This window comes from Varanus komodoensis, unplaced genomic scaffold, assembly GCF_004798865.1.
Source record: "Varanus komodoensis strain SLA01 unplaced genomic scaffold, ASM479886v1 scaffold53, whole genome shotgun sequence".
Taxonomy (NCBI): Eukaryota; Metazoa; Chordata; class Lepidosauria; order Squamata; family Varanidae; genus Varanus; species Varanus komodoensis.
The window spans coordinates 1923182-1937693 of NW_025336126.1; the positions used below are offsets into that span (position 1 = coordinate 1923182).

Consider the following 14512-nt stretch of genomic DNA (forward strand, 5'->3'; position numbering starts at 1 on the left):
AGACTTAAGTTAGACTAATAGAGGGTACAACCATTTCTTTCTTCTGTTCAAGTGATGTGGTTTGCGTTATTCAAAAGGCATCTGCTGGCCGTTAGCAGTAGCTGGGAAGCACTTTGTATCCAGAGAGACTGACTGATTCCATAAATCTGAAGAGGGTAATAACTTGGCTGAAACGGGCTGGTGAACATTTTGGTTAGGGGTTTAATTCTCCCTGTTTTTGATGTCACATGTTTATTCCTTGTTACAGTGAACTGGAGAGTCTGGCAAACTTTTTGTGGCAGGGAGAGTGTGGAAAGAGTGCTCCGAAGCGGCAGTACTGATTGATATTTACATATTCAGCAATGAGCCAAACATGAGCATTTAATTCCAAGCTGTAAGAGGGTTGATGTATGTATGTAACATCGAACAGGCATAACTAACACATTGTGATTTTCTTAGAAATCTAATTCCAAATCTGATTTCTTGTTGAGTTGGGACAAGAAGTGAGAGAGCTCTGGTTTGTTTTCTTTGCCTCGCTAACTTTCCCCATAGGCTTTGACTGTGCTGGAATTGAGCACCAAACCGTTACGTTGTAGGCAACTGGTATTTATAGCAGTGATGGGTACGCATTCGCTCTGGAAGCTGCCTGCTCCCTGCCCCCACCTCTCCAACCTTCCTGGCTCTGTCCTAAACTTGGAAAGGGGATCTTGGCAGAAGGGTCTGGATACGTTAGGCGTCATATGAGCCGGCCGGCAAAACAATTAGCAGGCGTGCCGTGAGCGCTGGATCAAGGGCGGGAGCCATGTGGGCAGATGCAAAAGTTGCACACTCTCAGACATTAGCATGACACAAACACACACACAGAGTGACACGCATTCAGGTCAGGTTTGTTATTTCAGTCTGTGACTACGATGGTTATAAAGATAGCGGCTGTCATCCCAAAGAGGCCCAGAGTATTCTGGAGTCCTGGCTCTTAGCCACTTGGCGGGCACCCACACGGTTCCTCATCCTATTTCCAGATGAATGCAGAAGCACTCAGTCTCTGCCCTTATGCTCTAGTACATCCAGTCTGACTTTCCTTTCCTATATCCTATGTCACCTGTCTCCAAACTTTTCCCCTTATCACATTCCTGTCCCTTCTTCCCTCTTGGAGTTCTTGATTCCCCCTACTATAATCCTATAGATTTTCTTATCCCACTGAAGAAGAACTCCATGTTCCATGAACTACAGGAAGCCTCAGCTGTTACCACTTCTTAAACTGCGGCAAACTAGTAGCCAGGTACTGAATTTAATGAGGTTTGGAGGTGGGATGGGGGTGGGGAGAGAAAAGACAGTGGCTGCACTATGGGATTAAAAAAACCCCTGAAATTCAGTGGGCACCCATTTGATGGAGATGGAGAAGAAGGACTGTATATTTATACATCGCAATTGCAATTATTACAGTGGGTAGGAGCTGTACACTTAATGTCTCTCTGCATCCATGCTGGCTTTATGACATGGGGGTGTCATGTTTTCTCCTGTTTTTATTATTTATTATATGTTGAAAGTTTTCTCAGATTGTTTTTTAACCATAAAAGAACACCCTGTCTCCTCTTCTCAGTTTTACAGTTGATGGTGCAAGAGCAAACCCTTCTTCTTCCCTTTTGGTCAGTGATGCGTGTTAAGTTGCATGCATGTGCTTGCCAAGAGTCACATGCGTATGCATGTTTATGGTCTAGTAACTGATGGCACCAGTTGTACCTGGGTGTCAAAATCATATCACATGGCTTTTCCAGGTCTTCAGAGTGCTGAAATGCTAGTACTCGGGGAGTGAGGTGCCATGTACTGGTTTGTTACCTCTAAATGTCGAGATGCGCTTTCTGAGGGATGTAGTTAAATGCATATTTTTGACATCAGTGTGTCAGTTTTGCAGCGAACTGCTGAGTGGACGGGCCCCATGGCCTGTTCTAATCAGCTGTCCCTCTCCCCTTCTCCAGAGGTAGCTGACATAGCTCTGTGCCTTGGAGACACAACATGGGGCAGTGTGGCTGCCTTTGTGGCACTCGGCCTTAAACTCCTGAAGGGAAGACAGAGAATTTTGAAGTATAGCCCCCACAGGGTACTACAGAAATGCAGGGTTAGGCCTGGTTCACATGTAATGCCAACCTAAGGGGTGAGTTGCTGAATTCTGGGTTGTTATAATGAAGGAACATGGCAACGCTAACAAATGATGGCTTGCTAAGCACAGACAACACAGAAAGAGAATTCATTGTTGTTGTTGGGTTTAATCCTTGGATTGTTTAAACCATGGGTTGTCATTGTGTGAACCCAGAACTGTAGGTTCTTCATAAGTTGTCTTGCCAGGCTACAATGGCAGCTGGAAGGATTGGTCAAAGAAATCAGTTCTGTGTACCACTACTCTGGCACCACAAAAACATTTGGATTACAACGGAAAAGATGAGGAGGGTTGGGGGAAGCAATGACCCAGGGATGGAGAAGCCAAACCATGGTTTGTGTTATGGTTTGCCAGAGAAACCCTGGAAAGGGCAACAAATCGTGAGTTACATATGCCATGATTTATTATGTCCAAACTAGGCCTGAACTGGCTCTCTTCTGTTTCACTTAACCTTCCTGTCTTCATCTAAAAGGCGGAGGGGAGAGGGTTGGTCTTCTATATTCAAGAGAAGCTGCAGTGGGCAATTGACCTTTGTATCGACCCTCCTCTTCGGGCAAGAGACCTTGTGCTAGATCCATGCTAGGCCTCAGCCAAGATCAAGCCAGTGCTTCCTCTGACCCGCAGTGACAATGGTCATGCCCTAGTCCTCGCCTTGCCCAAAGGGACTAGAGCACAGATAGACCAAGAGTCCATCTGCCACTGGCTGTTCCTTACACAGAGGTGATCGTTTCTCACCACAGGTAAGCAGGGAAATGGCGCAGTTCCACCAGGCCCTCGTGCTTCAAGGGTGTTTTGGTGAGGCACGTTCCCACTCCTTGCACAAGGATCGTCCCTCGCCTGGTTCACTTACTCTCACTCCCCGATCAGCCATGTCCTCCGCAAGCAGAGCACGTACGGCCTGCTTTCCTTTTGTCAGTCACTGTAAGTGTCTAAGGTCATGGAGAATCTCGTCTGGGTGACACTGGTGACAGAAAATGGGAGTTCTCGGTTTCCCAGGAGGAGAGGGAGGCTGTGGGTACTTTGGTAGATGTCACACCTAAGTTCACTGGGGCACACGGCAGGCTTGGCACGTAGTTGCTCTTCTTGCCATTGCTGCATTTTTTTTCTCTGTTTCCACAAGAACTTTTGACAGGTGAAAGGCAGAAAAAGATGACTCTGAGTACAAATGGGCTGAGCAGGCAGCGGTGAAGCAAGCAGCGGCAGTGCCTTCAGGGATTTAAGGAGCCTCCAGAATTGGGGAGGGAGCCCCACCAGAAATATTTCAGTCATCCCAAGCAAAACAAACTCCTGTGGCCATCTGAGCTAACAATTATAGGAAGGTTTCAGCCCATGAGATACTGGTTCCTGCACTTAACCCACTCAGGCCCTTTCTCCTCTCAGCTGCCTTCCACGCCCCTACTCTTTATCTCACACGGTCCCCTCCTGGCCGGGCGAACCCGGGAATCCTGGCTCCCAGCCTCTCCCTCTTTCATTGCTTGGCACCGCTGCACCTAGTTTCTCATCCCCAACCAGCTTTGAAGATGAGATGCTTCTGCTGTGCAGATCTGGGCTTTCTGCCTCTTTACCCATGCCGCACCCCAGCAGGAGACGCATTTGGAACCAATTACCCCTGGGCAAGGTGCCATGCCTTGTGGCTCCTTTTGGAATATCCGGGCCAGATCAAACCCACAGGGCCTACAGGCCCGGTATGCCCTCCCAGATTTTTTGCAGTATAATGGAAATGATATATTTTCTTCAAAGCATGTCCTTTCCTTTCACCCCTAGTCTCTCTCTCATTCTCTCTCTCTCTCTCTCTCTCACACACACACACATTCTCTCTCTCTCTCCCTGCATTTTTTACTTTGTCCCTTTGGTGCCTAGGAGGCGACAGTTGGAAGCCATTCTTGCTGCTCAGGTTGCCATGCTTGCCAATGCTAGTCGAGGTTGTGGGTTTTCAAGGGCATTCTTGTGATTCCATTGCGGGCTCTGCCAGGCTCAAACCACCAACCGAGCGTGAGGGGGCATTGGCAGGGCAGTCTCTGTGGAGAGGCATGGAGGGAGGGGCAGATCCCTCTTAAAAATAAAAAATGAAATTTTGAATACCAGCTTGCCTAGTCCTCCTCTTGTTTTTAAACTCACTGCTGCCCTCTTCACTCCCACTTCCTCTCCCCTTGGAAATACTCTTTTGCTTTCCTGAGAATCCAGAAGCACATCCTCCAAACCCTTAAGTGCTGCCCCCATCCCCTGGCCAAAGAGGGTGAGTGCCGCGTTCCTGAGAGAGATGCCAATTAGCTAGCTTGCATATGTTTTCACTTGCATGAGGTTAAATAAATAAATCCATTTGCCACAATCCATGAGGCACAGTGTATAATAAATAAATGATTCACTGACTATTTAAAAAAGGACTTGTGATGCATCATGGCTCCCTGGAAATCTATGCCGTGGGGGTAACAGCAGATCCCCTGTGCCTTATTGACTTGGCCTCACTTCCTTCCGAAGGAGAGTCCAGCTTCTCAGGATACTGCGTGTACTCCAGGCAGGTGTTCCGTCTTCAGAACAGATCTCTCTTCAGCAGCAGTGGTCAACAGGTGGTAATTTCCAGCTCTGTTCCACACAAAGTCTTCACCTGTTGATTTACGCGTATGGAACCTCTGTGAAAGAGGCCAAAGTGGACCAGGCTGTTCTCGCTGCTTTGTTTGTGCCTGGTATTTTGGCGGCTCTCACCTCTGTTCTTCCTTGCTCTAGCCCTGGACCACGCTGGGATTGCTGCCCCACCCCCTGGCAATGTTCCTGGGTGCTTTGAGCTGTGATTTGATTGGGTAAATTTCATTCTCAGGCATTTTCTAAGGGTCGCATCCCCATCCTGGGGAAAGCTGCACCTGTTGGCTTTCTGTCTTTGTCATACAAGTGCCCGGAGGTGGGAACTTTGCTAGGCTGGAAGAAGACTGGCAGCCGCAGGCTACTACATAATGGACTGCCTTGTTAACTCCCTGACTTCTTTCTGGTCTCCTCCTGCCCCTGCTGCAGCCACACACAACAATAAATACTTGACCAGACTTTTGATTTTTGAGTGGTGGTGGTTTGAAATCTGTGCATGGGGGTGGAAATTACAGCAAGAAGCCCATGTTCCTCTGCTAGGACTTCTTGCCCTGTAGAGCCCTTGAGTGGCCCCAGGCAACGGTTTGCCACCACCCGAATGGCCTCACCCTGGGATTGCTCAGCAAATCAATTAGCTATCGAGGGCGCAGCTGGTTTGTTAGTGCCACTTGGCCAAGCACTGTTTGGCAGGAGGCAGGGTGGCTTGGCACTCGTCTGGCCTCAGCAGCACTAGGTCAGGTGTTGCCCAAGCCCAACAGGTGAGGTGGGAGCAGAGCCTAGCAGGAGACGGCGTGGAATGCGCTAGAAGGCAGGACTGTCTTCTGCCAGCAACGAAGGAAAGAATTATCTATGGTGGGGGAAGGCCAGAGCCTGGACTCCTGGGTTCATTGGATGAGAGACGAGGACTAATGTTTTAAAGCAGTGGCCTGTGTGGTCCTGGGATTGGCCTTGATGAAATGGGAATGGCCGTTTCTTCCTCTCAAACTGGTAGGTGTGGTCTGTGAACATTTCAAATGTTGTTGGTAGACAGATTGATGCTGGACCAGGCCAAATGCCTATTTAGTGCAGTGTTCTGTTCACACAACATCCAACCATGAGAAGTCCGCAAGCAGGACATGAACACTGCAGAGCCCAGCATCTCTGACCCTGGAGGCGATACCTCGTCCTCATGGCTGTTTGTGATGTACACCTTTATCCCTCGTGGATTGCTCAAACCCCCTTTCAAAGTTGCCCAAGTGGTTGGCCGTCGCTGCATCTTGTGGCAGTGACTTCCCAGCCTATAAAATGATTAAATTGCTGAGTATATCTGGAGCGAAAGAAAAGAAGGCAGCACAGCCATCATTTCTGGACTTCCAGGGGACCGATTACGCCACTCCGGAGATGGCATGTCGGAGCCCGAGTGGCAGTGAATGGGAACTAGATGGGCTGGGAAGAACGGCACTGGAGCTATTCCGTAAAATCCTGGATGCAATGTTTTTAAAGAGAGAGTCCTAATATGTTAAGAAGAGCTGTTAACTTTATGTCAGCATTTATGAGTATATGGCACCACATGAAAGGGATTGGTTTCCCAGATTAATCCAAAGTGCACGGGAACGACAGTTGAAGGATATTGTAGGAACAGAATATGCCAGGCATGGTGGATGAGATGGAAGGATTCTAGATTCTCTTGGTGTGGAGAAAGAGGACTCTTGTGGGCGTATAAGCCATGATGTAAGGGGTTGCTTATCCAAATGTCCCCTCCAGGACATCAGAGAGCTGGGAAAGAGGATAGGTGCTCTTGGGCAGGGGTGTGGCAGCTTCAGTGAGTGGTTGCTAAGGGAAGGTACACTCAGCCGGCTGCACCTGCCTTGGTTGGCAGCCAAAGGGCGTCACCTACCACCCTTTGCTCTTTGCAAAAAGAAAGGAAACAATTTTCCTTCCCTACTGTACAGTCACATGGACTTTCTCCCCAGTTCTATCCTTGAACCTGCTAGATTAGAAGACAAGGTTCCCCACAAAGACCTGCACAACTTTCCTGCAGCATCGTGCCACTCCACCCCCTCCCACATCTTCTGCCCCCCAATAGCCGGGTGTCTGGCTACTGATGCATCAGGAGAGGCGGATTGAAGGGCGTCCCTGTGGTTTACTGTGCTGATTTGCTGTGTTGCTGTTTTCCAGTGAGCAAGGTTCAGATATGAGGGGCCCTTCAGCAATGTATACCATCCGATGCTCCCTCCTGTGTTAGGAAGGCCATTGCGGTGGCAGTAGTGGATGCTGGGATCAGCTCCAGGCTGCCCCTGTTGGAGGTCTGTGGCCTACTATTTCAATTTCCCACAGTGCTTTCAGGCGATGTAGTGGTCCCTTCGGGGGCACTATGGCTTTGGAAGCCATAAATATATTATGTGCTGATGCTCGCCTATTTACATGAGGATTTCTTCCACGGCAAGGTGCTGATCAGAATTTGAATTAACGAGATTTAACCATTCATTTGCTGGATTTGTGCTGGGCCTCCTAAGGACTAAGTCTTGGAGTTTTGCTTTGTTTTTTTCCCCAAGCCCTGCGTGTTGTGAGTTGATGCACCATGAGAGAACAGAGTGGCTCGGAAGCACGGAGGGCTTTGTTGTTGCAGAGAAAGCACAACCTTATGTGTGGCACTGGGGACTCGGTAGTGTATCTTCAGGACTGAACCAGTAGAATGGAGCACTTGGGTTGCCAGCCACTCTCTTTCTAGCAGTCAAGCATGCAGGGACTGGGGGAGCCAGTGTAGGCCAAGATGAATAGGAAAAAACATTACGTAGGGTGTATACAAAAGGCTTGTACAAGTGAGAAGGTCCCTTGAAATAACAGTGATGGCTGAGCAGTCCCGCTCACAGTTCTGTTCTTGCAAAGAAAAGACCAAGCCTCTTGCCATGGAGGGGACCCCCATGGCTGTCTGGAACAAGGACCTAAGTGTCTGGCTGCAGCGGCACAAGCGGGCGAGTCTGCTGCTTACGCCAGCAAGCCCAGCAGGGGTCCGAAGCAGGGGGGAGAAAGCTGGAAAAACTAGCTCATCTGCCAGAACCTTGGCTAGGGTCCCTTCGCCGGGAATGAGGAAGGAGAAGTTGGGTGCCTGGATTTTCTGGGAGGAGGAATTAAAACTCTACTAGGTGCTTGAAAGAGGTGGGGTGGAAGGTGGCCAGGATTGCTGGGGTGCCTCCTAGTTTCTGTGACACACTTGAATTTTCCAGTCACATTTTGGACCAGTTTTTCTCACACCAATGTTTACTTCCAGATTTTAAGACTCTTTGCTGTGAACAGCTCTGCTTATACTGTTGAGAACGTGGTACTGTGAGTCCAGCTTCCTCCAATCACAATTACTTCATATTATAAAGTAGTTGTGTGTATATGTAACGGGGTGAGAGAGAAAGAAATTATCTACCATGACTGCTTTTGGAACACCCTAGATCTTAAAATGAGTGGGTATTTTTATTCCTGTTTGCCCTAGTCTTTTGTTCATTATCTGACATTAAATGTAGTTTTTTTATTATTATTGTAGACTTAATTATGTTTGGGCAAATAGTGATCCTTCAAGCCATTTCATACTAACTTTGTTTTTTGGAGAGCAGGGCCATTTGAGATCCTATGGGCTTGGGTGGGAGGGGGTTCCCAAGTTTTACAGGTTTTGTGTATATATTAAAATGGTGGTGCAAGATGTACATTGCTGCTGCTTGCCACCACAGCCCTCCTCCTCACTTGCATGCATGCCTTAGACACTACAACAGTGTGTGCACACACGACATCCTAGACAACTGTTTTCTGCAGTAAGTTTCCATCCAAGTGAAATGAATAAGTCCGGAATCCTGTGTATCTTTAAACAGAATAAAGCCTCGGCAAGCTGGGCAGTATTGGGAATTGTAGGGCTTTTTTCTGTTCAGATGTACATAGGATTATGCCCAGTTTTCTATCAAGAATTCTGGTTTTGCTGCCCTTGTTTGTAAAGTAAAGGGAGGGATGTGTCTATTTAAGAATTAGTAATGGTGAGAGTGCAGTCTTCCTTTTATTTTGCTCTCCCAATGTAAGGAAAAAAATAACCGAAAGTGGGGAAGGTAAAAAAATAATTCCGAAATATCTGAATAAGCATAGAAATATTTCTGCTGTTATAAGCTAGGCACCCCCCAAACCAGCTGCTGTCCTTCCTGTCACCCTACAAAACCCCCCATCTTCAGCCTGAGGACCCCATCTTAACCCCAGACACCCTTAGTTTCAGCCAGTGGATTCCAGCTTTACTGAGATTTGATTTCCCAGTGATTGCTCTGTCAACATGAGGTTTTCTTTCTATTCTCATGACCATGTTTGTCTAAGAAGCTTCTCAGTCCAAAGGATTGAGTCGTTTTGTATTTTGATAGGCAAGTAAATATTTCCATTCTGCATGCACACCACTCCTTGAAATAATGTGTATTTCTTTACAGGAAATGGGGAAATGTCCCACATGTACATCACTGATTTGGAGTTGGTGGGAAGAGAATAAGTAGGAAGCAAAGGGAACCTTCTAGCACAGGGGCAGGGACCTCAGGACTGAGACTACCTCTGACCTCCCCCGGGGTATCAGTTCTGTTCCATCCAGACAGACATGCCTCTTCTGGTCCCTCCTCTTTCCACAGCCCCATCCCATTTTCCACAGCCACCAATCATTTGGTGGTTCTTGGGTTCTGCACTATTTATTTTCTGTTCTGAAAGGTTGAAAATGCTATATCCTATGACTTAACTACAAGCTAAGGGCTCTGCACCACCAAATACGGCTGGTTTTGGTCCTGCCTTTTTCCCCTTTAACCCCACCGACCACTGGAATGCACCTATGAGAGCTTTTCTGAACTTGAATTCAGCCCTCTAGCTGGAAGAGGTTCCCCACTGCTGTTGCAGTCATAGAGGACAAAAAGCCCCCCCCCCCCCCCATGTAGGAGCAGAGATATGCTTGCTGGGATGTACTGCATGTGGAGGGCCTGGGATTGGGAGGTTGGTTGGGGGCTGAGTCCCAAGACAGGAATATAATGCGAACATGCCCTGGTTTTCTTGTCTTTCCCAGCCATGGCTGTCCGGGCCCCTGCACCGCGGGGTGACGCCAGCGCTGAGAGATACCTCTTTGTGGACCGGAACCAAGTGGGCAACCCAGCATCACAGGCCGACTGGACAGCCAAGCGGCTGGTGTGGGTCCCCTCCGAGCGCCATGGCTTTGAGGCGGCTGGACTGCGTGAGGAGCGGGGTGACGAGGTGTTGGTGGAACTTGCTGAGAATGGGCGTCAGGTGCTGGTCGCCAAGGACAACATCCAGAAGATGAACCCTCCCAAATTCACCAAGGTGGAGGACATGGCAGAACTGACCTGCCTCAATGAAGCTTCGGTGCTGCACAACCTCAAGGACCGCTACTACTCGGGCCTCATTTATGTGAGTTGGCTGTCCTGGGCCCTCCATGCTGCCCCCTTTCTCCTCAAAGCCATCTTTTCGGGGCACCTAGATGCTGCCTTCCCACCCCACAAGGCATCCCACAAGATTCCTCCTTGGCTCCTGGGAGACCAAGGCCCTGTCTCCTAGCAACCCATGCTGTGGTTGACAAATGCGGTTCCCTACCCTGAGCCGTGGCTGTTGGGGTTGCCTGTCTTGGAGCCCTAGGATTGCACTTTCTTCCCAGTAGAACCAGGAGTTCTGGCTGCAGGGACCATTTCGCTTGTCCACCAAAATTACTCTTCAGTCAGCCAGTCCAAATGTCCCAGCACACGCTTCTCTGTGGATGCCTGTGTGTGCCTTGGCATTTCCATAGCGAATGCCCTGTGTGTTTTGCGCTAGAAGTCAGAATGGAACATTGGTAACTTTCAGACTTTGGACTGTAAGTGCTGTCTAAGCAAAACTAGAAATGAGATGCCCTCTGCAGAAAAATGGCTTTAGGAATTTGAGCATTGGGCCATTAGAATGTTTTGCTCCCTTTGATTCAGATACCAAACTGTTCTTTCTTGGTGGGCATTGATGCCAGAGAAGGGGAAGAGCAGGTTTCAGGGCACAAAGTTGTGCTTTTGTTCCATGCCTGTGGCTCAGCCAGGCATGTGTGTGATGACGCCAGAAAAGGGGAGTTGCGTTTTCTCCAACCCCATAGTTGTAGCTAGCTACAAAAGGAACGAGGAGGAGGGGGACACATCCCTGCCTTTCTGTCCTGCTGGCATTGTCAGTTTTGGTTTCCGTGGCACCCAGGCGGGCACAAAAGGCTGCCCTGAGAGGCATCGTGCCAAGCATTCTCTCAGCTGCACGTCATCGCTGACTTGCGGATGGCCCAGCACCCTTCCTCCTCCGATCCCCACCCCTGCAGCTGGGTATCGGGGCGGGGAGCAGACTAGACCTGTCTAGCCAGAACAGGAGCCGACCATGGGGTGTGAAATGAATTCTCCCGAGGGCAAATCAGAGACACACACACTCACGTTCACGCACTGAATTTCAGAAGTGGATCACCTGGTCATGTTTTCTGTTTTGAGGCCAAGTCACTTGTCTGTGAAGCACCCCAGCTTTTTAAACAAAACCAGGCACCACACAGAACAGAATTAATTCCACAGCCTTCCCAGAAGGTGCCTTCTACTGAGACTTGTCTGGTATTTTCCATAGTGCTTAACCCACATCTGCTGACCTGTAATTCTAACCTATTGCTTCATGTTTTGCTCTCAGGGTCATTTTTTAAAAAACAAACGTTTCAACGCATTGTAGTAGCTGATGCTTTCGGTCTGCCTGTACAGCTTCCAGTCACATCCCTGATGGAAAGAGAGCCATGCGATTGCACTATGAATTGGGCAGAATCCTGTCCTCGGCACACTGCTGACAACCAACCTGAAAACGGGGTAGCTTTGGTGTGCTGGAAGCTGGACTTTGAGGCTGACTTGGGCAACTAGCATTCTGGCCAGGCTTAGCCTGGGTTATCAGAGTCACTGTAGCATGGAATGTTTATCACTGTTGGGCCTCACTGAATCATTTGTGAACAATCGGTTTGCTTTCTTACGCCAGCTTATTGGATGGTCCTCTGGGCATTAGCCTAGACTAACCCTTTCATCCAGCACAGAGAATCAGGCCAAACGGCAGCTTTCCATTTTTTGCCGGAAGTTTAGGGTGATGTTAGGGGTGGCCTTACCATGTGAGGCCACACAGGGGGGTCACTTTAGGCATCAGATCTAGAAGGGACACCATTTTCTGGCCTCCGTCTTTCTGTGTCATGAAATAGGGCCGAGAAAATGGCATTTCCATGTCAGACACAGAACTGGAGCTGCCTCCTTCCTCCACATCAGTGCCCGCCCCCAGTAAAGCAGCTGCTGGGTGCTGCACATAAGGTACAAGTGCCTCTCTGATTGCCAGGCACGATTGGCACATTGAAGTCAATGGAAGTGACCCGACTCTCCCCCTTCTCTAGCCTGAAGCAAAAAGTAATTTGCACATTTTGAAATGTTGTTTTTGGAAGAAAAGATGCAGACCGAGAGTGCTTGTGTGCAAGCCTTGTGGTGTGTGCGTGTATCGCGATGGGGATGGGGGAATCATTCTGACTGGCCTCTTTCTCTTCCTTCTCCCACAACACAGACATATTCAGGGCTTTTCTGCGTAGTCATCAACCCTTACAAAAATTTGCCCATCTATACGGAGCAGATCGTGGAGATGTACCGGGGCAAGAAACGCCACGAAATGCCCCCCCACATCTATGCCATCTCCGAGGCTGCCTACCGAAGCATGCTGCAGGGTACGGACCGGGAGCCGGGGCGAGCTCGCGCTTGAGGGGGCCGGGAAGAGCCGCGCCTTGGCTGGCCGCGTGACGGCCCGCCTTCCCCCAGGGGGCAGCTCCTGTTGCCCCCACCAGCATGGGCGTCCTTCAGGCTGCTTGGGCGGTGACGGGAGCTGTAGTCCTAACTCCTCCGGAGGGCGCCAGGTTGGGGGAGGCTGCTGTATGTTGTGGGAAGCAAGCGGGAGGGGTGGAGCCATTCCAGCGATTCCCCGCTCCAAACTGGATTGGGTGGGAGCAGAAGCGCATGGCTTCGGCGTGTGCGCGCAGTCTGGTATGTGTCCGAGAGGTGGTTGGTGAAGTTGCGGGCGGTGGGCGGGCGAAAGTGTGGCGCCAGTGCCCTCTGGTGGAGGAAAGTGGTCCTGTGTCCGGACGTAGCAACTCCCCGTGTCTGAACGTTTTCTCTTTCTCTCCCCCACCCCCACTCCAGACCGAGAGGATCAGTCTATCTTGTGCACGTGAGTGTCGCCATGGCTGGGGTGGTTTACCTGTGGAAGCAGGGCTATCGGTAGTATCAGGTGTGCGGATGGGCCAAAGGTTGTTCCATGCCTGTTGCTGTGCGTGCCGCTCCGTCCAAGGTTCTAGCAATCCTTGCAGGCAGGGAAGCGTTGCCCAGCGGGTAGGAGCATTGCGTTCCGTGCTCGCCCATTGCAGCAGGACCTGGAGGCCTCTGCAGTTCTGCCAATTATTTATTTCTATGCTGCCTCAGGACGGCTTACAAAACATCTCCACAGTGTTGGTTCTCTTGAGAACCGTTCTGCACACATGTTCCCAAGACCTTTTGAACCTCCATCCCAAGCTTCTGCTTTGTTCACCTGATCCTCCTGTTTCATTCAGATGATGGTCTGAGAAGGAGGGACTTTCTCCTTTCCTCCCCACATCCCCAGTAACAGTGGCTGATCTATGGTTAGAAATGTGAGGTTTGTGCCTATCGTAAGAGGAATTTAAATAAGAGCAGGCTTCCCCAAACAGGTGTCCCTCATAACCCCATTAGCCCTACTCAGCATTGACTGGGGATGATGGGAGTTGTAAACTATCAACTGGAAGCCAGGTTGGGAGATGTTGCTTTTGAGTGATGAAAGAACATATAATCTCAGCAGTCCTTTCAAACAGACTTGTAAAATGGAAATTTATTTTTATCCTACTGTTCCCCCAAAGAAGGCATGCATAGTTCCCCCTCCTGTTATCCTCACAACAACCCTGTAATGTAGGCTAAGCTAGACTTAGTGACTGTGACTAGCCCCTGCAGTAAACCTTGTGGCTTAGCAGAGTTTTGGTCCGGGTCTCTGTGTATCAAGTCCAATCACCATACCACAGTACTCACTATGGTATTTTTTTAATCAATTCTATACTAGTATTATCACTAATGAGTTCATGCCTGCATGGGAATTTGAACCACAGATGGCCCAATTCGTGGCTCCTTCTCTTTGCTGTTATGCTTCACTGGCTCAGTCGGCAAGAGATGTAGACCCCCAAAGGAGGAAGGCAGGGCTGTCCAGAGTTCCCCCTCTGAGGAGCCCTGGGAAGCAGGTGGTGGTTGAGGGAAGGCGCAAGAGCCATCCAGGACCCAGTGACCCCTTTTTCTCATCCTCAGTGTCTGGTCTTCTTGGCAGGGGTGAGTCAGGCGCTGGTAAGACAGAGAACACGAAGAAAGTGATCCAGTATTTGGCGCATGTGGCTTCATCTCACAAAGCTCGGAAGGACCACAATGTCCCGGTAAGTGATCTCCGGCCCGTGGCTTCTGTCCCTTTCGCCCCTGTCACAACTCCCCTGCAGCAAACAACTCGCTGCTGCCCCCTTCGTCACCAGCATCTAAAAAATGCCCTTCCTTGTAAGCAGACCGTCAATCCCAGCGTTTGTGTTCCTGGAGTGGAGCCAGTCCTCTCTCCCTCTCTCTCTGCTGTCCCCCGGCACTGGGAAGGTAATGCCCTTGCGACTCATCATGCCCGCTGCTCACCTTTGAGTCAGGGCCTGCTGGAAGCCATGCCCAGTTTTGCCCTGGCATACGAAAAGTACTGATAACGTGAAGTGCCTTTCGGGCATGT

At 49.7% G+C, this 14512-nt stretch overlaps 1 protein-coding gene across 7 annotated transcripts in view; it reads left to right on the forward strand.

Moving 5' to 3' along the window:
• LOC123032104 (myosin-10-like) overlaps positions 1-14512 on the forward strand; it is a 63097-nt gene that overhangs the window by 1954 nt on the left and 46631 nt on the right. For 6 of the 7 annotated variants that reach the window (XM_044447739.1, XM_044447734.1, XM_044447735.1 and 3 more), the window contains exons 2-5: positions 9753-10111; positions 12272-12428; positions 12898-12925; positions 14081-14183. In XM_044447739.1, the coding sequence (XP_044303674.1) occupies positions 9755-10111; positions 12272-12428; positions 12898-12925; positions 14081-14183 (645 nt within the window). In that variant the 5' untranslated portion in view covers positions 9753-9754. Of the gene's footprint in view, positions 1-9752; positions 10112-12271; positions 12429-12897; positions 12926-14080; positions 14184-14225; positions 14389-14512 lie in introns of those variants that run through there. The other variant, XM_044447737.1, reaches the window with a different exon arrangement.